Source organism: Carcharodon carcharias, chromosome 18 (assembly GCF_017639515.1).
Source record: "Carcharodon carcharias isolate sCarCar2 chromosome 18, sCarCar2.pri, whole genome shotgun sequence".
Classification (NCBI taxonomy): domain Eukaryota; kingdom Metazoa; phylum Chordata; class Chondrichthyes; order Lamniformes; family Lamnidae; genus Carcharodon; species Carcharodon carcharias.
Window position 1 is genome coordinate 65,429,969 of NC_054484.1, and position 27,117 is coordinate 65,457,085.

Below are 27,117 nucleotides of genomic sequence, written 5' to 3' on the forward strand. Positions count from 1 at the left end.
TCCTCCATCATAAGTTCAGAAGTGGGGGTGTTCACTGAGCATTGTACAGTGTACCGGTCGCAACTCTTCAGACACTGAAACAGTTTGTGCCCATGTTCAGCAAGATCTGGACAGCATTCAATCTTGGGCTGATAATCGACAAGTAACATTTACATCACACAATGACCATCTCCAACAAAGGAGAATCTAATTATCTCCCCTTGACATAGGGTGAGATTTTCCAGCCCCACTTGCCATTGGGCTCATCCGGTCCCACCAAAAGTCAATGGCTGTGTTTTGGCTGGGCCACTGAATATCCTGCAGCAGGTGCAGCTATGACGGGACTAGAAAATTCCAGCCATTGTCACAACCATTCCCTTAACAGCATTTCCTTAAAGTGGTGCATGAGCTAAGAATTTGCATGTGTGCATGTCGCCACTTTTTAATTTATGAGTGATTCAATTAAAAATAATCCCAGCGGACAAGCTCTAATCTTAAACAGGATAAAGGTTAGTTTATTGTAAAGACTACTGCTGAAAGTTACTTAGGTAAAAGTGATAAAGGTATTAACTAAAAATACAAGTGCAAAGATTAAAATGCAAATAAAGGGAAAAAAAACTTAAAGATGAGATTTCGGATCAGTCTCTGTGAAATATCGTTGTGGGTCTGTTGCTTTGAATTCCTTTTTTCTGAAGTGAAGGGTTGAAACTTGAAGTCAGATTCAGCAACTGTGATGGCCTCTGTAGTTGACTGTCTGGATGTTACCTGTACAGCTGGACTCAGCAGGTCAAAAGCTTTTGAGAGCTAGCGCGGGCCCCTATTTTCATGGGTTCTGCCAGTATAACGCTTGAAAATTGCCTGGTTTCCTCTCTCAGCAGAACTGTGATGTTTTTCTTCTTGGCATCTCCCTCTGTAGCCCCAGATGGCAGGGAACCTCAGCTCTCACATGTGTTTTGGCTGAGAGCTGTCTGTTGGTAGTGTCTCTGAAAACAATCATACAAAGTGGCTTCTTACAGCCCTTTTTATAATTCAAAAACACAAAATGGCTGCTATGTTAATTTAGTTAAGTCATTATACCACAAAGAAGTGTAATAAGTTGTAGTATGAAACAATTGCTCTCTAATTCATTCCAGATAATGTCATAAAACAGCCACAGAGTTGCCTTTACATCAATAAAGTTGCTTTATAAAGCCATACAAATGTTTTATTGTATTAAATGCTTGATTGGATCACCATATGTGGATTGTATGTATTGGGTGGAAAACAGCCACTAACAAGGACAACATTTAGCAATGGTTATGTGCCATGCGTACTAACGGAATAGTATACTCTTCGTAGAGCATAGAGGTGCATAAATTTCTATGTGACTATAAATAGTGAGAACGCCATATAACCCAAATAATTAGGTCGTCCTTTGCAGCTAATACTGCATCTTGTTAATATTTTCTGGAGTCAAATTTCCACCAGAGTTCCTCAATTTCCTACACTTAGCTTGAACAGGAGATTGATAGAAATGGCTGTTTCTTCAGGGTTATATTGTTTCTTCAGGGTTTCCACTGATCTTCCATATGGGGAGAATCACTGCGGAAAAAGACTGGTTGAAGTAAGCAGATAGAAGATCACACACATTGCCTCTGTGATGCAGCAGTAGCCCTATTCTGATTGACCCTATTCTGCTGACACCTGACTGGATACACTAGTGTTAAATTTTAGTCTGGTTGTTATTTTCATTTCTATTATCAATGCCATCTGAATAATCCATCATTACTTCCAGGATCTAACAAGTGATTGCATTGTTAATGAGCTTCCACCTCCACAAACATTGTTCTTTGCTGAGGCCTATCTAGCATGTACCACTGCAGTACCTGCATTACATTTGCCAATATTGAGGGTGCCTACAGCCATATAGACCCTCCTGTCTAATTGTAAGGACATTTGTGTGTGGAGGTTTTAAAGAATTACAGAATTTTCAAATAATTTTTGTGCACAGCAAAGCAAACATTGGAACTCAAACCATGCTCCTTGTCCCATCTTGGATGGACAACAGAGGAAATGCCAGTGACTTCTATTGGTGCACCTCAAGAGTTTGGTGCCATGTAAGAAAAAGAATACCATTTATTTGGGGATGGACAAGGTAGAGGATTTACATTGTTCAGACAGTGGTTTAAAGCCCTGAATTACTTACGGGCATTTTGAACTTTTAAAGGAAGATATACAAGCAAAGGCAATGAGCAAAAGATGCCTGAGAATGTAAAGTACCCTCTTTCTGGAAAATTCCTATGTGGATTACACTTGACTGACTAGTCCTGAGAGAACATGGAATGTTGCTCCTAAAGAGGTTTCAAGGCCAACTTCAAGCAGAGACATTAAAAGGAAGAGATGAAATGCAAAAGACTGAACTTTAATCTCCTGTGGTTGTGGAAGCAATGGAGACTGATTGCCTCATCTCAACAAGACATCCAAAATCATCTCCTGTTGATTCATATCTCAGAATGTGTAAATGGTCTGAGTTGAAAGAAAACGGACTCTGGGTGAAAGACATGTTTTTTTTTTCCCTCTAGGATACACAAGGAAATGGGTTAAAAAACTAGCTGCAGATCTTACCTGTGTGTGCTAGTGTCCTCGTGGGTGAGTGTGCTGTGACAGCAGTAGACGATCAAGTAGGCACCCCTGCAGCTTAGAGGCAAAAGGCTCTTTCTCTCACTCTGTTGCTGGAGGAAATCAGCAAAACCACAATCAAAAAGGAAATAGAACAGTTTCTTCAGCCTAGCTGCAGAACATAGTGTCTCCAAACCAAGTGCTAAACTGCCCAAGTCAGTTCTACCAGAATCACCCAACTTAACGGCTGCAACTTTTCACCATCTATGCTTCACAGACAAGCAAAAGACTGATTTGTATATTCTCTTTAGCTTTTATTTGGACTCAACTTATCATTTCTGATCTGAGTTTATGTGTGTTGCATTTTCATTATCTTTTCTCGGGTTTTTAGTAACTAATAAACTTACTCTTTCTTTGAATCAAGAAATCTGGGTTAAATTGGCTCCTTCTAAAATCTAAATACATTTGGACTGGGCAAAGGTATCAATGGGGGAAGGGATCCATTTTAAATTAACCTCGTTGCGACAAACCAAGGGGAGAGATTGAATAAAGAAGGGGAGCTAGCTCATCCCTCCTCACCCAGGAGCACAACAAAATTGGCCTCCCATTCAGGAAGTTAACAAATTGGAGGACCTCGCCCGGGGACCAGTCATAACAACATTGTGTGTCACGCATAATCTCTCCCTCCATGTGAACCCCCCAACACATATTCAAGGCCAACCCCTTGGCCTTGCCATCTCACATGACCTGGCAACTCCCATCGTATCAATCACAGATTAGGCCATTTCTGATCAATGCCTTGTATCACTCTCCACCCATATACCACTTCCGCCTCCAAGCCCTACTTCCTTCTTTGTCCACCCCTGGAAAAAATTATTTTCCAGTTCATTTGAAACTGCACTTTCAAAATCCCAACGATCTAGCCTTTGGGTCTCCATTCACCATGACATGTCAGCAGCCACCAAACTGCTCAACCACACTCTCACATCCACTTTCGATGCCCACTCCAATTAAAATCATTACTCTCTCTCTGACCATTGCCCCTGTTACGATTCTCATTTCCATTCCCTTAAATCCCAAAGGCACAGACTTGAAAGGATATGGTGGAATATTGGTTTAGTCATTCACTGCCAGACCTGGCTGGGCCACTTAAAGCACTATTGAGTCCTGCTCTCATCAGCGAAAACTATTCACCATTCCAGGATCATCCTGTAATACAAAGGTAATGCTTAGCTTCTTTTCTCTACTTTTCTTTTTGCAGCCATCTTCTTAACCCTGGCTCCCCTGCCTCATCCATCTTCATCTCCAACAAGTGCGAGGAGCTCATAGGTTTCTTTGTCACTAAGATTGAGGCCATCTGATCAACTGCCATTACCACTTTCCTCCATCGCCTAGTCCTCCAGGCCAAACTTCCTCTAGGGGTCCTCCCTTCCCTAGCCCTGAACTCACAACTTTCTTTAGTTTCTCTCTTATCTCCCCTCATGCCCTGTCTAAGCTCATCTTGTCCACGGGACCCACTTCTTGTGCTCTCAACCCTATTTCGACTGAAACTCTGACCACACAGCTTCCTTTCTTGGCTCCCAAGTTAGCTGATATTGTTAATGGTTCTCTTTTCTTAGGTTCTTCCTGTCTCTTCTTTAAATCTTCTGTCATCATACCTGTCCTCAAAAACTCCACCACTTGACCGCTCAGTCCTTACAATCTACCATCCATCTCCAACCTTCCATTCCCCTCCAAAGTCCTTGAACATATTGTTACCTCCCAAATTCATACCCACCTTTCCCTGAACTTCATGTTTGAACCCTTCCAATCAGATTGCAGCTCCTGCCACATTTGGGAAAAAATCAAAGCTTATATGGTTAAGTGTGTACTAATTAAGGAATGCCAGCACGGACTTATTAAAGGTATATTGTGTTTAACTTGATCTAGTTTTTGGATGAGGTAACATGCAGGAACCTGGAAAAATCCCAAACACAAAATTGCCACATGGTTAAGAATTTATAATGCCTTTGTGCAAAGTAATATGGGCTGAAAATGCGACTACATATCAAAAGTAGGAAGGCAGATTGAACTCATTTCATTTGCGCTGCTTTAGAAATACCCTTGGGATCCATTAGCAGCATAGCATCCACAACGCAAGAGTACTAATTTCTTAACTCAGAAAGGACTGTGGCAATGCTCAAGCGACATTGACTATGATGGCTAGTCCACATTGTTAGAATGGTCTCCTACCAAAAGATGCACTTAATAGAGAGTTTAAGGGTACCAGTAGACCTGTTAGATGGCCAAAACAAAGATACAAAGATTCATGCAAGCGAGACATCATTTCATGTCAGATTGACCTCACTAACTAGGAACAGTCAATACATGGCCAAAGCACTTGGTGGCAAAATCTCCGCACTGGATCCCAGAAATTTAAAGAACTTTATCTTCAGATTGTCTCAGAAAAGCATCACAGGAAGAAACACTTGGCTATAGCCCCAGCTTCAATGAATAATCACCTACACTGCAACCTATAATGCCTTACTCAAGTAGGGCTGTACTCCCACTTGAAGATTCAGAAAGATGGGCAGTAGATGTGAACCATTGACAACGATGCAAAGCTGAAGAATAAGAATGCATTTGACCAAGTGCCACATAATGGGCTTGTCAGCAAGGTTGAAGCCCATGGAATAAAATGAACAGTGGTGGCACACATAAGAAATTGGCTAAAAGGCAGGAAGCCGAGTATAGTAATGAATTGTTTTGGACTGTGGGAAGGTAGAGATTAGGATTCTCCAGAGATAGATACTGGGACCACTGCTATTAATTTCTTGGACTTGGGTGCACAGAGCATAATTTCAAAATCTGCAGACAGCTCAAAACTCAGAAGTGTAGATGGTGCAGAAAAGATTCAAGAGAATGGTTCCAGGGATGGGGGGCTTCAGTTATATGAAAAGATTGGAGAACCCGAGGTTGTTCTTCTTGGAGAAGGTTGAGAGGAGATTTGATAGAGGTGTTCAAAATCAATGAGGTCTACTCTTGACAGGTTAAAAAGAGAGAAACTGTTCCCATTGAAAGAAAGGTCTAGAACCAGAGAAGACAGATTTAAGGTGATTGACAAAAGGACCAGAGAAGACATGAGGAAAACCTTTTACATGGTGGAGGCAAATACTGTCATTGTTTTCTAAAGGGAATTGAGTAGGTACTTGAAGAGTGAGAGTAGCTGGGTTAGCTCTTGCAAAGTATACCATGGACTTGACAGGCTGAATGGTTTCCTCTCTGCTGTAACCATTCTGTGATTCTATAATTCAGTACCAAAACAGCTCCTATCAAGGACACAAATGAAACCCTTTTTGACAGTAACAAAGGTAAACTTTCCCTCCTCATCATTCTTGACCTGTCTGCAGCCCTTGAGCTGGTTGATCACACCATCCTCCAATGCCTCTCCATTGTTTTGCAGCTGGGTGGGACTGCTCTCACCTGGTTCTATTCTTAGGTGCTATCTAATCGTATCCAGAATATCACCTGCAATGATTTATTTTCCCAATCCCACACAGTTTCCTCTCATGTTACCCAAGGATTTATCATTCATCTCCATCTATTTCTCATCTACATGTTCCTTGGTGACATCATCCGAGAGTAGGGCATCTGTATTCACATGTATGGCACCCAGTTCCACCTCATCACCACCCTCTTGACCCCTTCACTGCCTCTGAATAATTGGAAAGCTTGACCTGGATGAGCAGATTTTTCCTCAAATTAAATATTGGTAAAACTGAAGCCAGCGTCTTCGGTCCCCATCACAAACTTAATGTTTATTGACTCCATCCCTCTCGCTGGCAACTGTCTGCGGCTTAATCAGGCTGGTTGCTGCCTTGGCAGAGATTTTTTTTAAATTTGTTTCATGGTTGTGGTCATTGCTGCCTAGGCCAAAATTTATTGCCCATCCCTAATTGCCCTTGAGAAGGTGGTGGTGAGCTTCCTTCTTACACCGTTACAGTCCATGTGTTGTAGGTACACCCACAGTTCTGTTAGGGAGAGAGTTCCAGGGTTTTGGCCCAGCGACAGTGAAGGAATGAGATGAATTTTCAGCCATATATTCGTGCCACAATGAAAACCACCTATTTCCAGCTCAGTAACATTGCCCAACTTTGCCCTAACTCAGCTTATTAGCTGCTGAAACCCTCATTCCATGCCTTTGTTAGTTCTAGATTACATTATTCCAATGCACTCCTGGCCAGCCTTGCATGGGCTATTCCCTGGATGTACTTTAGATCAAACAAAACTCTGCTGCTTATATTCTTAATCGTGCCAAATTCTGCTCACCCATCACTCCTGTGCTAACTGACCTACAATGCCTCCTGGTTAAATCAACACCTTGATTTTAAAATTCTCATCCTTATTTTCAAACACCCCCATTGCACCACCCTTCTCTATCTCTGTGATTTCCTCCAGCCCACAACTCTCCAAGATACCTCAGCTCCTCTATTTCTGACCTCCTGACCATCTTTGGTTTTAATCAGTCCACTATTGGTGGCTGTGTCAAGAGCTCTGGAATTCCCCCACCCCCAAACCTCTCCAGCTCTCTAACTTGCTTTCCAAGATATTCCTTAAAACAGGGCTTCCCAAATGGTGGGATGTGACCCAGGGGAGATCTGGGGGTCCGAGGCAGCAAAGTCTGCCCTGGAGCTGGGACTGAGTGCTAACAGCTGTGGTCCCTTTAAATCTTCGAGTTTTTTTCACTTGGTGGGATCGGCCGAATGGACAGATTTTTTGTTGCGTGATTGCTGCTGCAAAACAAAAGCCTGTGAAAAGATAGAAGTTTGTGTTTTTCTTTTAACCAGCAGTTTTAATAATTCCCACCACGTTCAACTCCACACCTCACCCCCAGCTTCTTGGCTAAATGCCGGCGTCACATGACGGCGCTATTTATTCCAATACAAAGTGGTCATGAGAGTACAGTGAGTACTGCATGTGAAGCAAAAGCACCCAGTGAGATTGTGACAGCACCTGCCGTTTTACCGGTTTCACAAAGCTGTTATACAGAGCAGGGGCATTCCAGTGCCGAAAACTCAGCCATTAAAGGCTTCTTGCTTTAAAAAATAGCTGTTTCTGCAGCCGTGCGACGATCTGCAAATGAAACTCTTTACCCTTGTACTACTGGCCGCTGTTGCAGACGGTGAGACTCCTTTACTTTTTATGTACTCATCGAATTCTAGGCTGTAGTGTTCGAATGTGAATAGAAAATTAAGGGGAAAAAAGTATTGGAGAAAACATTGCTCCGTTATTATCTAACAACGTATCAACATGCTTACAGAAAAAACTAAAACGATTATAAATGACAATCAGATTAATTAAAATAAATGTAATTGTGAAAATTACTGTAATAATATGGTCGAATATTTACATTAAAAAACAACTCAAATGAATGCACCAGATGTTATCATGAAGACCTAAATTTATCTTTAAAGTGAAATTAAGTGGAGCATTTTAACATTGGAGTAATAAAAGCAGTACTTCCAACTTACCTATATCCTCTCTCTATACTGAAGGTTGCTCCTGTCTACGATTTCTTCAGTTTCTCTTAAGCCTCTGGCTGGGTTGGGGGATTGGGTGCCCTTGGAATCACTTTGAGAGGTATCCATTTCTTGGTGCTATTTGGTCAAGCACCTTCTGTTCATCCAGAAAATGTATTTGAGTAAGGGTTTAGTGCTATTGTAGCATGTATCAGATGTTATACCCTGAGTGTCAGCCCTGCATAAAACCTTCAGTGTGATGCAGTCTTCCTGTAGGAATATTACCAATTCAGGGAGGTTAATTCCAGTCAAATGAGCATCCCTGATTTTAATTGCTCTGTCATTGGTGGCCAGTCCAGATTTGTCTTTTGTCATGCCATCATTTGACCATGTGAGCAGAGACAGTCTATTTAAGCTGCTGAAGAAAATTGGCTGCCCATTGAAGCTGCTGAATGTGATCTCCTCTTTGCATGACAACATGATGGGTAAGGTCAGCTATGACGGGGTAACATCGAAACCCTTTGAGAACTGCAGTGGTGTTAAACAGGGTTGTGTTCTGACACCAACTCTCTTTGGCATATTGTTCTATGTGCCGCTGATATATTCATTCAGGTCATCTACAGGGGGTGTCTACTTACATACTAGAACTGCAAGAAACTGTTCAGCCTTGCTTACCTGAAATCCAAGGCAAGGATGCACCACATCCTCTTCAGAGAGTTGCTCTACATTGATGAGGTTGCAGTAACATTTCATACTGAGGAACATCTTCAGCAGCAAATAGACAGATTCTCTCACACGTGTAAAAAGTTTGGTTTAATCATCAGCCTCAGGAAGACAAACAACAGCGACCTGACTGAGAGCACCAAACTGTGAGTCTACCAGGTCTGCATCCTCAGCACACTCCTCTACATTGACGAGGCCTGGACAACAAATGCTAGGCAGGAGAAAAGGCTGAATAGTTTTCAGTTTGCTGTCTCAGACATATCGTCAGAATCTTTTGGCAAGTCAAGGTCACCAACTCAGAAATCCTGTAGTGTGCTAATTCCATCAGCATACACTCATTGTTAAGTCGCTGACTCGGTTATGTTTATTGGGTGGATGGTGACCATACACCCAAAGACCTTCTATATGGTGAACCGGCCACAGGGCGTCCATACCATGTTTACAAGGACACCTGAAAGCGAAATATGAAGATGGTGGACATTGACGCTGACAACTGGAAACAGTTGCTGACATACATGATCTCTGGAGGCTGACTGTTTGGAAGGGTATTGGAAGAGGCAAGCAGAAACAAAAAGTTCAGCTGGCCGAGAAGAGAGTCCAGAGAAAACAGAGGTCAGGGAATCATACACCTTCTCAGCCTGCTGTCTTCATCTGCAGAAAATGCAGCAAAGGTTGCCATGCCAGAATGGAACAAGGCGAAGCTTAACACAGAGTTGACCATCACGGCGCAAACCATCATCTTACGAGATAGAAGGGTGCCACCAGGTATTGGCAGCCATGCCTTCAGCTGCCTGACCTAAACTCTCCTTCAGCCTTTCCAACTCTCTACCTCTGTGAAGTGCCTTGGGACAGTTGATTATATTAAAGGTGCTATATAAATATAAGTTGTTGTTGAATTGAACCTTTGTAAACTCATGGGTAACCATCAGGTCCTAGGGCTTTCCCAGAGTTAAGAATTTGAATTAACTCTTTTACCACAGGGTAGAGTAATAGATGATTCTGGAGCCAACTGTGTCAGTTTTGAGAAGCGTTTCTTTTCTCAAGTTTCTGCTCATACTCACTTGGCTATCACCAAATGTAATATCTGTCAACCAGTGCAATCAGGCAATATTTTATAATGTAAGTTTTTAAAATTGTTTTTAAAGATATTCCTTGGTATGTTTAAGAGTTGTAACTTATAAGGTTGAATAATCAGCTGAAAAATGGGTTTTAGTCACTGTGTCAATCCACCACCTGTGAGTAACCTAATTTTTAAATTACTCACTTACTTTTGAAAGATACACAGAACCATTTGTTGGTTATAATATGGCTCAGTACTCAGTTTCTTAGTAAATTAAAAAATCAAAAGCTTTTCAAATGTACCTATTAGTCTTGTGTACCCAAATAAAACGTAATCATAAGAGATTCCTTAAATGTCCACAAACAGGCACAATTAACTAACTTGCTCGAGTTTTTTGAAGAGGTAACAGAGAGGGTTGATGAGGGCAATGCTGTTAATGTGGTGTACATGGACTTCCAAAAGGCATTTGATACAGTGCTGCATGACATACTTGTGAGAAAACTTATAGCTCATGGAATAAAAGGGACATTAGCAACACGGATACAAAATTGGTTGAGTGACTGGAAACCAAGAGTAATGGTAATGGATGTTTTTCAGGCTGGAATAAGGTTTGTAGTGGAATTCCCCAAGGGTCAATATTAGAATCTTTGCTTTTCCAGATGACCTAGACCTTAGTGTGCAGCGAACAATTTCAAAATTTGTGTACAATACAAAATTTGGCAGCATTGTTACCTGTGAGGGGAACAGTACTGTAGAACTTCAAAAGGACATGGGGTGGTGGAATGGGCAGATGAAGGTGTTAATGAAGTTCAATGCAGAGATATGTGAGGTGATACATTTTGGTAGGAAGAACATAGAGAGACAGTATAAAATAAAGGGCCTACTTTAAAGGGGGTGCAGGAGCAGAGGGATCTGGGTGTTTAAGTGCATAAGTCATTAAAGGTGGCAAAACAGGTTGAGAGAGCAGTTAACCAAACATACAGTATCCTAGGCTTTATTAATAGAGGCATAGAGTACAAGAGCAAGGAGGTTATGTTGACCTTGTATAAGACACAATTTAGAGCCCACCTGGAGTACTGCATACAGTTCTGGGCACTACATTTTAGGAAGGATGTGAAGTCATTGGAGAGCATGCAGAAGAGGTTTAGGAGATGAGGAACTTCAGTTATGAAGTAAGATTGGAGAAGTTGGAACCTTTTTCTTTGAAGAAAAGAAGGTTGACAGGAGATTTGATAGAGGCATTCAAAATCATGAGGGGTCTGGACAGACTGTTCCCACTTGTGAAAGGATCGAGAAGGAGAGGGCACAAATTTAAAGTAATTTACAAAAGAAGCAAAAGCGATATGAGAAAAAACTTTTTCATGCAGCAAGCGGTTAGGGCCTGCAATGCACTGCCTGAGAAGGTGGTGGACACAGGTTCAATCAAGTCATTCAAAATGGAACTAGGCTGTTATTTAAAATGGAACAATGTGAAAAGTTGTGGGGAGAAGACTGGAGAATGGCACTAGGTGAATTGCTCATTCAGCGAGCTGGTGCAGACACAATGGGCCGAATGGCCTCCTTCTGTGCTGTATCAATTCTGTGCTGCACAATTCTGCGAATAGTGGAAATTCCTAATGGTGATTAATTTGTTCTGGGTGCATGTCCAGTTTTGTGGACGGGGCTGGCTTTGAGCTGCTTTTTAAATTAGCGCAAAATATCACAGAAACTCAGCTTGCGTTGGATCAAATTTGCACTTAAAATTCCATGATCTCTTGTGCAGCTTATACCGATTTTGAGTGAGTTACACTGAATAAAGTCAGCACAGTTGAGTGGAAACTCTATGCTGTGAAGTTTAGTGTTTATAGCTTCATTGTCTAAAACAGGGAAAAACTATGCCAGGATGCAAATGTGTATGCTTGTAGGAAGTTTAAATAAGGCAGAATGGATTGATTTAAATACATTTGATAGGAGGGATGGGGAAAGCAGAACATATATGCAAGTTAAGAAAAGAGGGTAAGGCTATTAAAGGATAACCTGGAATGTACTTATATGAATACAAGGAATATAAGAAGTAAAATGGATGAGCTAGCAGCACTGGTACATAGAGAAGAAATAAATGTTGTAAGATAGACGGAATCTAGTTGAAATTTCATGATAATTGGAGAATTACCTTGTGGTATTTCTTTTTTAAGAAGACCCAGGAAGATAAGGCAAGAGGTTTGGTGGTAACATTTATTAGAGAGAAAATAGTTAAAATGGAAGATTGGCAAAATTGGAACTGGGTCTCTGGATAAAATGTAAAAAAAAGATCAGTAAAGGGAAAATGTTAGTAATAGGAATATGTGGCGGCCACTAAATAACCCAAGAGAGGTTAATGTCGTTTTGTAAGTGACAATAAGACAGATGACTGACTTGTTATCCTGAGAGATTTCAGTCTTCTTCATAATGACTGATGTACATGATGTCTGTATGTGAGTGGGAGTTTAATGAAATTCTGAGGGACTTGTTAAGACAGTGCATAAGGAACCTCCAAGAGATATTGATGTACTGCTATTAGAGTTGTGTTATTTTTCCCCTCCGCCTCCCCCAGCAATGGTAAATCTTCCTTTTGAACTTATTGCTAAATTAAAACCTCAACTAAAAAGAAATTCTAAAATATCATAAGAGCTTAATCAGCTATGCCAGATAGCAATTTGGTCTTACAATAAATGGCCTTTCTTTTTCAAACTAAAGTTTTCAAACTAAACAAAATTACCTCAGGAAGAAACATACACGGTACAGTACAACAGATCTGTCTCTCTCAAAGTATCTCCTCTATTAGACTAAGAGTCTTATCATTCAGAATTCTAGAAGAGTTAGGTTAGTGAGGTTTACAGATTGAGATTACAACCTTTTTAATGGTTACTGTCTAATACTTTATTTTAAGCTTAAATCTTGGATTACATTATAATATTGTTTTGAAAACTACAAAGTGTAAAAAATACTAACTTCAAATCCACTTGGGTAATAAAATTGTCAGGATGTACAACCAAAAAATAACTAGGTTTATACTTACAATCCAAAGAATAAAGCGTAGTTTCAGCTATTTTTGTCTCAGTTTACGGGGAGATCTAATAAGTTTTCAACCGCCTAACTGCAGAGATGTGACTTCCTCATGGAATTTGTAGATTTGACTACTTGTTTTCCTACGTTTGTAATATAAAGAAAATCTATTGCATATGAATAACATGACTATTGTCTATTTTACAGTTAGACCTCTTTGTCTTGAGCAATTCTTTAGAATCAAAACAACTTATTTTTTTCAGTAAACAGGTGTCATGTCATCAGTTTAGGCTTGGTGAGCTGTTTGGAAAGGCCTTACTTTCAAGGCTTCTGTCTGTCTCTCTGGGCAGAATTTTCTGGCTGACGTGCTGATGGTGTAGCCCACACATCAGCACTTAAAATGTCGCACACCGACATCGCGCGAGCATGCCGACATCAGTGCGCGGCATTGCTATATTTCAGTCAGCGGGCGCGCACAGCAATGGGACGCGTGCCCGCCATTAATTAAAGGTCCCGTTAAGGCCCTTAACTTGCCAATTGTCCAGGATTTTGAGGGGCCCAGGCAAACTTCGGGTCGCGCATGGGCCCAACGGGCAGGCAGGTAGATTTTTTAAATAAAAGTCATGCACTGGTGGGATATGTGGACTCAGAGGGGTTGCTCGTGTTTTCCACGAAGTTTTAATTGCAGAAAGTGTTTTAAACTTGCCTGTGTGATTGTTTGTAGTTCATATCGATTTCCAAGAGCATTTTGTGCACTTTGAAACCAGTCTGCAGACAATAATCTTTATCGGGCCTGTAGCTTTCCGGAGGCCTCCATTTAGCTTGGGGGTATAGGTTCTGACATCTCCATTACAGGCATCTCCCTTGAGGAGGAAGGGAGGGATAGAATAAGGAGAAGGCCAGGACTGGACAATCAGCCTCCAGGGGAGCCACCTTTGGGAGGCCAGGCGCAGGGCCAAGAGGTTATTCAAGGGGGAAAAGGCCACAGAAGACTCCACTATCCTGCTGCCAGGGTATTCAGGCGGCGAAGCAGCTACCTCAATATGACTGAGGTGCAGTGCCAAAGGAAGCTCCGACTCTCAAGGGAGACAGTCAACTATATCTGTCAGATGATTGGCCTTGAGATTTCCCCTAATTGTGTGGGTGGACACCCCATGCCAGCGGCTCTGAAGCTCACTGTTTCCCTCCACTTCTGTGCCTCTGGCTCCTTCCAGGGCTCGGTGGATGATCTTTGCGGTGTCTCCCAATCAGCTGTCCACACTTGTGTCAAGCAGGTTACAGACGCTCTGTTCAGATGGGCATTGACCTTCATCCACTTCTGCTGTGACCAGGCAAGTCAGGCACAGCGAGCCAGAGGCTTCGCAGCCATTGCTGGCTTCCCCCGTGTCTAGGGTGCAATAGACTGCACACATGTGGCCATCAAGGCGCCAGCAGGTGAGCCCGGTGCCTTTGTCAACAGGAAGGGCTTCCACTCCATGAACGTGCAGATAGTGAGTGATTACAGGATATTGATTCTGCAAGTCTGTACAAGGTACTGAGGCAGCTCCCATGACGCCTACATCCTCAGACACTCCCAGGTGCCGGGGCTCTTCAGTGCTCCAGCCTGGCTGGATGGTTGGCTGCTGGGTGACAAGGGCTATCCCCTCAGAAGGTGGTTCATGACACCGCTCCGTTATCCAAGAACAGAAGCTGAGGAGCACTACAATAGGAGCCCAGGGCACCTCAAGGGCTGTGGTGGAGAGAGTAATCGGTCTTCTCAAGATGCACTTCTGTTGCCTGGACTGCTTAGGGGGCGCACTGCAGTACCCCCCAGATCACGTCTCTCTGTTAGTGGTAGCATGCTGCACTCTGCACAATCTTGCGCTGGAAAGGGGGGATGCAGTTGACGATGAAGACCTTGACACAGTGGATGAGGCTGCACATGATGTATCCAGCAGTGGCTCAGAGGATGAGGAAGCACAGGGTGATGATGAGGGACAGCACGCTGACCTGCTACTACACCAAGGAGGCAGGAATACCCAGGACAATTTAATCCAAACAAGCTTCAGCCAGCTCCACACACATGGATCAGCAGGAGCAGCATTGCCTGGTGCTTCCACATGTGGCATTTAGGTGCTACATCTTCCACCTCATCAACTGCAACTAAGGGCTTAGTGCAGAAACATTAATGTCCACTCAAACATTCATGATATGCCTGTGGAAAAGAAAAATGCAGCACAAAGGAAACACCCTCAGCCATGGTCAGAAAATATAACAGAAACTTCTCCATTTCAAACATAAGTATATTGTTGCCTATTCTAAGGCCAACACAAAATCACCAGTGACATAGCCATGGAGTGCCTAACGTGCCTTATGCTTACGTTTTCGGGTGCTACGTCTAGGTGCCGCCCCATCGCTCGGAGTGGCTTGTGAGACAGCCTGCTGACTCTGCTGTCCTGTTGGCCTCGATGACCTTGGGGGACATCCTCTAGCCCATGGAGCCTGGGATGGCCCCGTGTGGAAGGGAGTGGCCAGTTCCAGAACTGGCACCGCTCCAGTTGTCGCAGCCTCAACGGAAGCAACGTTGACTGGCAGAGGGGCGAAGGAGCTGCTGCCCTCATCCGGAGCACCCTGGGAGGAGCTCGCAGCGACAACAGGCAACTGCTGCGCTGACGTGAGGTCACATTGGACCTCCCTGCTCAACACAGATGCATGTGCACCGAGCACCGACACTTGGTGCCCACAACATCTCCCACATTGGGAATGACCAGCCGTGGCCATTACCGCTGTGGGGGCTTGCAGGTCAGAACGTAACCCAAACAGAAGATTCTCCATCTGATCGAACCCCCTCTCCATGAGAGCCGTCAATCTCTCAGTGGAGGAATCCTGAAGCTCTGCCCTGAGGTTCATGCCTTCACATGCACTCTGCTTGGACTCATCCACCACAGAGACCTACTGAAGCATACCCTCATGCAACCCTGCCAGATATAAACACGATTCCTGTCGCTTGCCCTGCAGCTGCTGCATTGATGACATCTCCAGAGGCACATCATCAGTGCCGGACTCAGCATGTGCCTGGTCCCCTGCAGCCCTCTGGCTGCTGGTGCCATTGGCACTCTCTGTCCCTGCCATCTCCTCCAGCAATTCTGAAGTGCCCTCTCCACAGTGACCTGGGACATGAGCTGACGTTACATTCTCCACAGAAGTGTTTGTGGCTGCGCTGTGCCTTAATGGCTGAAACGATGTGCTGCAAGTTGCACGTCTTGGCCCTCAGGTGTGGAGAGGGGGCTCCGGTCTTGTTGGCCGCGGCCATGCGATGGTGATACTGAAATTAACAACAAGGACAGTGCATCAGTTAGCGTTCAGTCAGTAACACCTTTCATCCCTTTCTCCTCCCAGCCTCATAAGTCGCTCACCCTTCAATAACCTATGTAAACGAACATTGATGGGATGGAAAAGAGTCAAGAGGAGGCCCAAACATTAGACGCGCATACAGACAAGCTGGTCAGATGGCCTCAGGAATGCCACATGGAATGTTATGTGCCATTGGAGTGGGGAGAGTACAGAGGTACCTGACCTGGATACATGCTGGCCTGGAGAGTTGGAGTTATGAGGAAACATCGCAAACACTTGCGACATTTGCCGGGGAGCACAGGAGATTGACAGGTCACATTATTGACCTTCATACCATTATGAGGGGCATAGACTGAGTGGACAGAAGGCAACATTTCCCCTTGGCGCAGGGATAAGTAACGTGGTGGCATTTATCTAAGTTGAGTGCCATGAGGTTGACAGGTGAGGTGCTGAGGACCTTTTGGACAGAGTAATGTGGGACGCACTGACTGAAAGGGTGCTGGAGGTCCCAAACCCCCTAAGATGCAGTAACTCTTTGGATGTGCGGCAGCGATGCCATTGGCATGTTAGGCCATGCTGATCGTGGTCACAAATGGGATAAGGTGACTTTGGAAGGTGGTGGAGACGCTTTCCTCAAGGGGACGAGGGACCTTTGTGTATGACCCACACGTCAGAGTGTCTCAGTCTGTGCAAGAGCATTGTTTCAGTATTAAAAATTGCAGCAGCCATCAGTGGTTTGGATGGTGGTGAGACAGAGTGGATGGGACTCTGGCCCTCAAATACCTGGCCGCTGGACCCCAGCCTCGCCGACACCTGCTGACCTGGCTGCCTGCCTCCTCCCCAGCTCCATGACCAGCTCCTCGTAGGTGGTGACGTGCTGCAGCACGGTGTGCCCATCACCAATCCTCTGGCACCCCCTGAGGTTGTGTTCAGTTTTTGCCTGCAGAACAGAGAAGAGGATTTATGGGGCTGATCGCTCATGTACTCTGCACGCACAACTCACACCCCAACCATAGTGGCCCATCTGAGGCCTCCAGTGGTCATCAGGCACCAGAAGATAGTATGGCTGCTCCCAATCCCCTCCCCCAACGGCCACCTTGGACACATTTGGTGTCCATCACTTTGAATAGCACACGGGTCTTAGCGCCCATGGCAAGGAGGTGCAACTAGGTGTGGCGCTGATGCCAGCAGATGGCACTAGGCCACAACACCTTGAGGCTCCCCTTCCACCATCTCATCACCATCAATAAGACAGGTGTTGGAGGTCTGAGTATGTATCTAGCTGCCTCCCCTGCAGGTTGCCCCCAGACTACTCAAATGCAACAAACACTAGCATATGCTGCGGGGAGAACCCATCTTCTCCTCAACCGCTAAGGCTGATGTAAGCATGGTCACTATCTGTTTGCCCACCCAGCGTGCACCAAATGCCCAATGCGGTAACGACAGTAAAACGTGGGGGCTGAGGCAGGGTTGGGGGGGGGGGGGGGGGGGGGGGGCGCGCGGTAGTGTGGGCTCAAAGGCTAAGGCTACCAGCTTGGTCAAATGTCCAAGGCTGACATGGTACTCACCCTTCTAGAGCACAGCAAATCATTGAAGCGCTTGCGGCACTGTGTTCCTGTGTGCTTCACATCGTCATGGGCACTAACAGCGTCACCAACCTCCTCCCATGCCTGCCTGGTGACATGGGGAGCACTCCTCCTCCCATCATCCGGATATAATACATCCCGACAGCTGGAAACCTCTTGGAGGAGGACAGCAAGGCATGCATTGGAGAAGCAAGGGGCACAGTGGCCCCCCCGCTGGCCTCTCCTGCAGCCTGACCCCCTTCCCCTGCTCATGCTGTCCTCCACTCAGTCCTCCCTCCCTCTGTCCATGAGTGGCCATGGTGCATGCCTCAAGCAGGCTGCCTGGCCACTCTTTTTACAGACTGCCAGTTCCCCTTAATTGGCCTGCCCTTGGAAAATAGCGGCGTGGCCCATTTTGGCGGCGGCAATCAGCTGCCCGCCTGCCCATCAAGGGCAAAATTCTGGCCTCTGTTTCTGTGAAAGTAATGTGTATTTCTCACAGAAGACTTTTAGCTGTATTTTTTTTGAGTTAAATTTTTAACCCTTTTATAGACTAAGTGAATTCCACAACAAGCCCCTCTTGATTCGAAAGAATTCTCAGATGTTCCAAATGGGAAAAGGATGTTATGATATTGGAGTCAGTAAGGTCTCTAATGGCCAAATGTGTCAACATCAGAGTATGATGTTTATACATTTGTGCTTGAAATTCTTGAATCTCTTTATCAGTGATTTTTTTAAAATTTGTTCTCTTGAATTCTCTCTGTTTAATTGACAGATGTCCACAAATAATGTTCAAAACAAAGGGTGAATATTCTTTGTAAGGAAACAATTGTTCTGACCTAAGGCCCTCTAAGTGTTGACAATTTAAATCTTCATAGTGATATCTAAACAGCGGGTACACTGGTGCGTGAACAATATTAGGACTTTTATTTTTTTGTGTGAGTATGTGACATCATCTTGCTTATGAAGCTGGGTTTTTCCCAAAGAATTCTTCAAAATGTGGGTGTCCCTCTTATCACAAGAAGTCTTCAAATAAGTAACAAAACAAAACAAAAATTGAACTGCTTCAATGCTTTCTCATAATCAATGCAGTGGTAATCAAAGTTATTTAATTTTGTTTTTTTCTCATAGAAAGCTGTCATTTTTTGACAAGTATATTTATGCTGCTGTTGATGGCCCGCAGTGCCTCATGGTTGCCCAATTTTAAGTTTCTCGATCTGTTCAAAATCTATCCCATTTTGCACAGTGGTAGTGCCACACAACACAATGGAGGGTATCCTCAATGGGAAGGTAGGATTTGATCTCCACAAGGACTGTGCGGTGGTCACTCCTACCGATACTGTCATGGACAGATGCATCTGTGGCAGGCAGGTTGATGAGGATGAGGTCAAATATGCTTTTCCTCTTGTTGCTTCCCTCACCACCTGCTGCAGACCCAGTCTAGCAGCTATGTTAGTTAGGGCTCGATCAGTACTGATGCTCTCGGGCCACTCTTGGTGGTGGACATTGAAGTCCCCCACCCAGAGTACATTCTGCACCCTTGCCACCATCAGTGCTTCCTCCAAGTGGTGTTCAACATGGAGGAGCACTGATTCTTCAGCTGAGGGAGAGCAGTACGTGGTAATCAGCAGGAGGTTTCCTTGTTCATGTTTGACTTGATGCCATGAGACTTCGTTGGTTCCAGAGTTGATGTTGAGGACTCCCAGGGCAACTTCCTCCCGACTGTATACTGCTGTGCTGCCACCTCTGACCTGCTGGTGGGACAGGACATACCCAGGGATGGTGATGATGGTGTCTGGGACATTGTTTGTAAGATATGATTCCGGGAGTATGACTGTGTCAGGCTGTTGCTTGACTAGTCTGTGAGACAGCTCTCCCAATTTTGGCACTAGCCTCCAGATGTTAGTAAGGAGGACTTTACAGGATCGACAGGGCTGAAAATGCCGTTGTTGTTTCCTGATGCACAGTGGTAGCAGTGTGTACTATCTACAAGATGCACTGCAAGAACTCAATAAGGTTCTTTAGACAGCCAAACCCACGACCGCTACCATCTTGAAGGACGAGGGCAGCATATGTATGGGAATACCACTACCTGGAAGTTCCCCTCCAAGCCACTCACCATCCTGAATTGGAAATATATTGCTATGCCTTCACTGTCACTGGGTAAAAATCCTGGAATTTCCTCCCTAAAAGCACTGTGGACTACAATGTTTCAAGAAGGCAGCTCACCACCACCTTCTGAAGGGCAATTAGGGATGGGCAATAAATGCTAGCCCAGCCAGTGCGCCCACATCCCATGAATGAATAATAAAAAATCACATTTCACTGGGTATACCTGGGTATACAAATATCAGTGGTAACTTGGTAAGTGGAAACAGCCCTAAGATGTTTATCAGTGACCTGGAAAGGCAATTTCCCTTTTACAACCCTTTGGAGGTTTTCATGGGCCTGTTCCACTAACTAAGAACCAGATGTTGTGCAAACATAATTTTCAGCAGTTTCCACAGAGGCATTTTTATCCTTCCTTAGAATTTCATTCATGCGGTAGTCATGCCTTTCCAATTCCCACCACTGCATCTTGCAAATGCATGGTCATAATTTGTTCTTCATCTAATTCATTCTGTTCCACATTATTTATCCAATTTAATATTTTCCTTTAACCTACTTCTAACCTATTTCTAATTACCACTTTGCCTAAAGTAGCTGAATCAAAAACTATTTACAGGTTGTGTCCCGGTGTTAAATATGGTTCATTAAATATCGTTAATCAAGCTACGTTATACCTGCCCACGAGTGAGATTTTGTTTGATTCCATGAACCCTCATACAGACTAGCGCACTTATCCTCATCAATTGCAATGCTGGTTCGTTCCCAGAATTCCCTCAAAACTGGGTGCAGCATTCAATTGTATAATGCTCAGGTTTTATGTTTATGCCTGGGGGGTAGTCCCATATCCACTGAATTCATCATCACTGGCACTACCTCATGGTGCATATGTGATATTTTACCATTCGTGTGGGTATAACAACCAGTCCATTCTTTGGCCCTGGGGTATGTTTGGGGCATCTCACATTACTACTTGTGTGAGGAAAGTCTTCCTAGGCACTGTCACCTGGATGCCCCACACTGTGCTCATCATGCTACTTGAGCAGCACAGTTCCTCACACACATAGATGCCTACCCCTTCAACTGCGAATTGCTTCCAACAAAATGTCTTATTGGTGTCGCCAAGAATACCCACCCTTTGATAATCCAGTAGTCTCCATATCTCTGACTCTTATTATTTGCAGCCTTGGGGGCATTTTCCCCTCCCCAGAATATTATCTCAGGCCTACACCTCTCTTTTGTACATGGGGAGCACTGTGTACAAAACAGTTTTCCCCATTCCTCATCTACATCAGTTCGACTCACAACTGTCTTTTTAGAGCAAGTATTTAATATTGCCCTCCTACCCACAACACTCGTGACTGTCATTTGGGAGTCTCCCTTCCCCTTTTCCTCCAGTCGAGAAATATAATTTTTGCCCAACGGACCGGGAGTTGTGGGTTTCAAATCTGACTCGGTCCCCTCTCTTCAATGCTTGTTGTGCCGGCACGTTCCCCTCACTGGTTGCTGTGGCCTTAAGCAACAAGGGTCCCACTTGCCAGTGACGTAGGGAATTTACAGAGATCTCCCCCTGAAGGCTAATGAGTCTCAGATTGATGGGCTTAGGATCGTCACATGTGCAACAGGGGAGCAACTGGAGCCGAATAATCATGCACCATGGGATGTCGCGACTGGGTGTTTGTAATATTCCCTTTGGATCACAACGGCCATATATTGTTGTGGTTCGATGTCCTTCCCCTCCTCCACATATTCGAGCTTCCTTGCTGATTTTCTTTGTACTTCCCATTCTTCCCTCTGGGGGTACTAGAATGGAGATGGCAACCAGAAGCACTCAGGGTCTAATTCCGTTCAAAGATCATAATAGCTGCTGCTGGAATCTCACAGGCAGTAGTGGGTTTGCATTTGCATCATTTACACTGTCACCGCCGTTATCAAAATCACCCTGTTATGACACTTGTGGGGGCTCCCTACAATTGCACACTATTGGTATGATTTGACCCATCATGCACATAACAGTTTCTGGTCAGTGAGGTGCCTTGGTTTGAACGTTGCTAACTTAATCTGGTTAACGTGGAACCATTTTGCCTACTTGGGCAACTGTACACCATAGGGCTAGCCATGTCCACTGTGCTATAGGGTCCTTTGTAAAGGCATTCAAACACACATACCCTCACAGTTTTAAACTATCACCTGGTCACCTCTGCACCATTCCTGCTGGTTTGACAGAGGGCAGGAAAAAAGCCCTCATATGGACTAGCGCTGTTTTCATCAACCCCCACTTCTTAAAAAGAGAACAAAAACATTGCCATACTCTGTGGCTAGAGTTTGAACTGGGTTTTTATTCTAAACAAAGAAAATTACCTGAATCTCTCCCTTTAGACTTTTTTTGGTTTCGATCTCTTGTGATATACTTTTTCCTACAACTCCTTCAGATTTCAGGATGTTCTGCTCAATATTTTAAATCACTCTTCCAATTGTTTCAAAATTCCAAGCTCTTCTTTTTTCCTCCCAAGTTTATTTTTAAAAACAGGAAATAAATGCATCCCATGAACACAAACCAGTTCAAGCTGTTTCCTTCTGGACAAAGAAAGGTATTTTAAATTTTTACATATTCCTTTCCCGATTTATTTTAGAGGAAGAACTCCAATGGCTCCTGCAGCAAAAAAGAACCTTTTAATGTTTGTAAAAGGTCTCTAATCCTGATTCCAATTTGCCCTATCAAACATTTAAAAACTACTCCATTTTTACATGTGTAATTTCATATCCAGATTAGAATTTGCGCACACTTATCAAAGTAACCTGGAATCATGGTCAGAATTTTCCTGTCGGCGATTTGGGGGCGGGGCCCACTCGCCGACTGGAAAATTACACAAGATGACGTCGGGGGTTCCTCCCGACGTCATCCCAGTCCCTTTAAATTTTTAGGAAGGCGGGTGGACAGCAAAATCAGCTGTCTGCCAGGCTAACTGAGATTATTAAAGACCTGCCCGTCCCAGCTTTAGGCTGGCGGGCAGGCCAGGAGCCCCAGCAGGATGAAGTTTCATGTCCATTTTTAAAAAGTTTAATCAAGTTTATGTCGTTTTTATTAACATGTCCCATCTCATGTGACATTGTCATATGAGGGGGAAATGTTAATAATATTTTTATTTTTCTATTTTCAAGTTTTTCAGACTGTCACTGATCTCCCTGAGACAGCACTTCATCTCAGGGAGCAGTGTGCTCTGTTTCAGCGGCGGGGGTCAGCTGTCCACCCGCATGCCACTAAGGGCAAAATTCTGCCCCATGATTCTAGCCATTAATCATGACTCCAGGTTCATAACTTGATAAATTTACTTTATTAATTACTCTTCCCTTTTGTCAGCTTTCAAACTTGAAACTGAAACTACTACCACAATTTGGGGAATAGAATCGCTGTAGTAATTGAAGGTATAGCTTTTCCTACTGCCTATTAGGGGTCACATGAATTTTCTTGACGAATGAGCCCTAAATGCGGATAATCTGGAGACCGTGGCTTTCTAATCATGGGCCTGATTCAAGCTTGTATCTTCTGAAAGAGTTCTCTGTCGTAAAGTTATCGATTTCAAGTAGAAATCTGTCCTCTCTGTCAAGTCATTACATTTGGCAATGAGGGTAAAATAGCTCAGACACTGCACCTCACCTTGTGGATGTGAGTACCTCAGTTCTTAAGAAAAAATAAATAAAATTATGCTAACCAGCCATTCCACTATTTGGCAGAATCGACCCTTAAGACATGTCTATGAAAGACTAGAGCCAGTATGTAGAGCATCTTGGTTTTTCTTTCTGGCAAATGAAATTACTACTGAGGAGCAGCAGAAAACAATTCTTTTGAGTGTCTGTGGTAGTAAAACATATAACCTCATCCTCAGTCTTATGGCCGCAAAAGGACCCAATTCTAAATCTTTTAACAAATGGGTAGACCTCGTGAAGATACATTTTCAGCTGAAGCCATCGGTATAATGCAGAGGTTTAACTCTAGAATAAGGGCCCCGGGAGAGCCCATCATAACCTATATAGCAAAGTTGAAACAGTTGACGGAGCACAGCGACTTCGGAGGCTCAATGATATGTTGCAGGACCAGTTAGTTTTTGACATTCACAATGATGCCATTAAGTGTTGTTTACTCACAGAAGTTAACATCAATTTGAAGCGCGCAATGGAAATAGCACTAGCAACGGAAAGTGCTGCGAGAGACCCACAGGCTTTACAGAATGTGCAACATGGCACCATTCTTCAGTTAGGGTGGTGTTATGACCGATCCAGTTGGTAAAGCGGAGTTATTTAAAATTCCCAGGGGGAAACTTCAAATAACTGTCATAACCTATAATTTTAAGTGTTATGTTTGAGATGCGACTCTAAATTCAGGAATTAGACCATCAGTTCTCGAGGCTTTACATTAAACTAATTAAAACATTTTATTAATTTACACAAGTTAAAATATATATACACATGGCTACAAATTACTACTATCATAACTTTTAACAAATTCCCAGACTAATCTCCAGTAAGGCAGCAGCAATCCATAGACTTAACCAGACACCAGGCAAAGCATTTTCACCTTAAGAATTCAAAATGAGGTTTTTTTCACTGTGGAGCCAGTTGGAGGCTTGCAGCTGCCTTTTGATCTTACATTGTCTCTGCCCTGTACACCCGAAAACTACTGAAGTTATACCTACCACCACTGATTAAATTCAAATTCTCATTGTCTCACAAGTCTCTTTGAATTTTACCTTTTAACAATGAAACCCCATTCAATGAACCAATTTTATTAGTATTATAAACATATTGCTTGGTAGCTGCTGGAAAGGCATCAAGTTTACACCCTCCTTGAATGCTCTATTCAAAAAATGCAAATGCACTCTATTTCTCTGTTTACATCTCAAACTAGTGCATATCAAATCACCCAGACTAGCTGACTCTAACCTAATTAAGACACACCAGCAGACTAAACCTCTATTTTAAAAGAAAAATATTTTCCAAAATATTGTTACATTAGTAGCTTCATGACAGTGGGAATCTACCACCAGGTGTGGTGCAAAAATCAGAGACACAGCAGCAAAGCAAGAGACAGTCTCTGCTGCTGGAAAAACTGAAAGGCCTAGTGGAAGCATTTCAGCAGTGACTTTCAAGTTAATTTGTTATAGATGTGGGGGTAACCACGTACTGGACACCTGCAGATGCAAGGAGGCAGAACTCCATTACTGCCATAAGAAAGGGCACGTAATTTTTTTAAAAATTCATTCACGGGATGTGGGCTTCATTGGTTGGCCCAGCATTTATTGCCCATCCCTAGTTGTCCTTGAGAAGGTGGTGATGAGCTGCCTTCTTGAACCGCTGCAGTCCATGCGGTGTAGGTACACCCACAGTGCTGTTAGGAAGGGAGTTCCAGGGTTTTGACCCAGCAACAGTGAAGGCACGGCAATATATTTCCAAGTCAGGATGTTGAGTGACTTGGAGGGGAACTTCCAGGTGGTGGTGTTCCCATCTATCTGCTGCCCTTGTCCTTCTAGGTGGTAGCGGCCTTGGGTTTGGAAGGTGCTGTCTAAGGAGCCTTGGTGAATTCCTGCAGTGCATCTTGTCAATGGTACACGCTGCTGCTACTGTTCATCGGTGGTGGAGGGAGTAAATGTTTGTGGATGTGGTGGCTATCAAGCAGACTGCTTTGTCCTGGATGGTGTCCATCATCTTCAGTGTTGTAGGAGCTGCACTCATCCAGGCAAGTGGGGAGTATTCCATCACACTCCTGACTTGTGCCTTGTAGATGGTGGACAAGCTTTGGGGAATCAGGAGGCGAGTTACTCGTCACACGATTCCTAGCCTCTAACCTGCTCTTGTAGCCATAGTATTTATATGGCTAGTCCAGTTCAGTTTCTGGTCAATGGTAACTCCCAGGATGTTGATAGTGGGGGATTCAGTGATGGTAATACCATTGAATATCAAAGGGTGATGGTTGGATTCTCACTTGTTGGAGATGATCATTGCCTGACACTTGTATGGTGTGAATGTTCCTTGCTGCATGTCAGCCCAAGCCTGGATATTGTCCAGTTCTTGTTGACTTTGGACATGGACTGCTTCAGTATCTGAGGAATCATGAATGGTGCTGTACATTGTGCAATCATCAGTGAACATCCCCACTTCTGACCTTATGATGGAAGGAAGGTCATTGCTGTAGCAGCTGAAGATGGTTGGGCCTAGGACACCACCCTGAGGAACTCCTGCAGTGATGTCTTGGAGCTGAGATGACTGACATCCAAGAACCACAACCATCTGCCCTTGTGCTAGGTATGACTCCAACAAGTGGAGAGTTTTCCCCCGATTCTCATTGACTCCAGTTTTGCTAGGGCTCTTTGATGCCACACCCAGTCAAATGCTGCTTTGATGTCAAGGGCAGTTACTCTCACCTCACCCGAAGCTCTTTTGTTCATGTTTGAACCAAGACTGTAATGAGGTCAGGAGCTGAGTGGCCCTGACGGAACCCAAACTGGGCATCAGCAATAAAGCAATGCAGGGCGAAATCAAGACAGCCCTTAAGGCAGCAGACCAAAATGATTGAAGTGAATAATCTAACAGAACCCGAAGCTGCCGATACTGATACCTATTCCTTGTCCAATATCAAAGTAGTAAAAACTGAACCTGTAACCGTCACAGATCAAATGAATGGGAAGCCGCTAGTAATGGAGGTAGATATGGGAGTATCAACCACAGTGGTGGGAGAGCACACATTTAAATACCTGTATGAAGGTACTGAGCCACTGAATCTGGAGCAAAGCATGGGTCAATTGAAGACATACACTGGAGAGTCCATACAGGTAAAGGGCATCGCCACAGTACCTGTGTCCTAAAGGCAACCGACAGCCCAGCATCCAGTGGTCATAGTGACAGATGAAGAACCTAGACTTCTGGGCCAAAACCGGTTACAAAAAATTAAGCTCAACTGGTCAGAAATATTTCATGTGAGAACAGGAGAATTCCTGAACTGTTAAGGAAATACGACAGTATATCTCGTGACAAATTGGGAAAGTTAAAAGGCTTGCAAGCAAAAATATATGTAGATTCAGAGGCGACATCCCATTTCTTTAGGGCCAGACCTGTGCCTTATGCCCTAAATGAGAAGGTGGATGCAAAATTGTGTCACTTAGAGAAGCTAGGCATAATCAACCCGTCCGATTTTCGGAATGGGCAGTGCCCATTGTCCCTGTGAAGAAACATGATC

At 44.0% G+C, this 27,117-nt stretch overlaps 1 protein-coding gene and 1 long non-coding RNA gene across 3 annotated transcripts in view; one reads left to right on the plus strand and one right to left on the minus strand.

Moving 5' to 3' along the window:
• Positions 1–532: 532 nt before the first annotated feature.
• Positions 533–12,962, minus strand: LOC121290846. The gene is made up of 4 exons (XR_005945889.1): positions 12,896–12,962; positions 8,088–8,345; positions 2,584–2,690; positions 533–962 (listed from the first exon to the last, which is right to left on the minus strand). It is a non-coding gene; the product is annotated as an uncharacterized LOC121290846 (long non-coding RNA).
• The window catches only part of zgc:113337 (uncharacterized protein LOC503741 homolog), a 47,917-nt gene continuing 28,321 nt past the window's right edge, over positions 7,522–27,117 (plus strand). For both annotated transcript variants that reach the window (XM_041211843.1, XM_041211844.1), the window contains exon 1: positions 7,522–7,738. In XM_041211843.1, the coding sequence (XP_041067777.1) occupies positions 7,696–7,738 (43 nt within the window). In that variant the 5' untranslated portion in view covers positions 7,522–7,695. The remainder of the gene's footprint in view (positions 7,739–27,117) is intronic.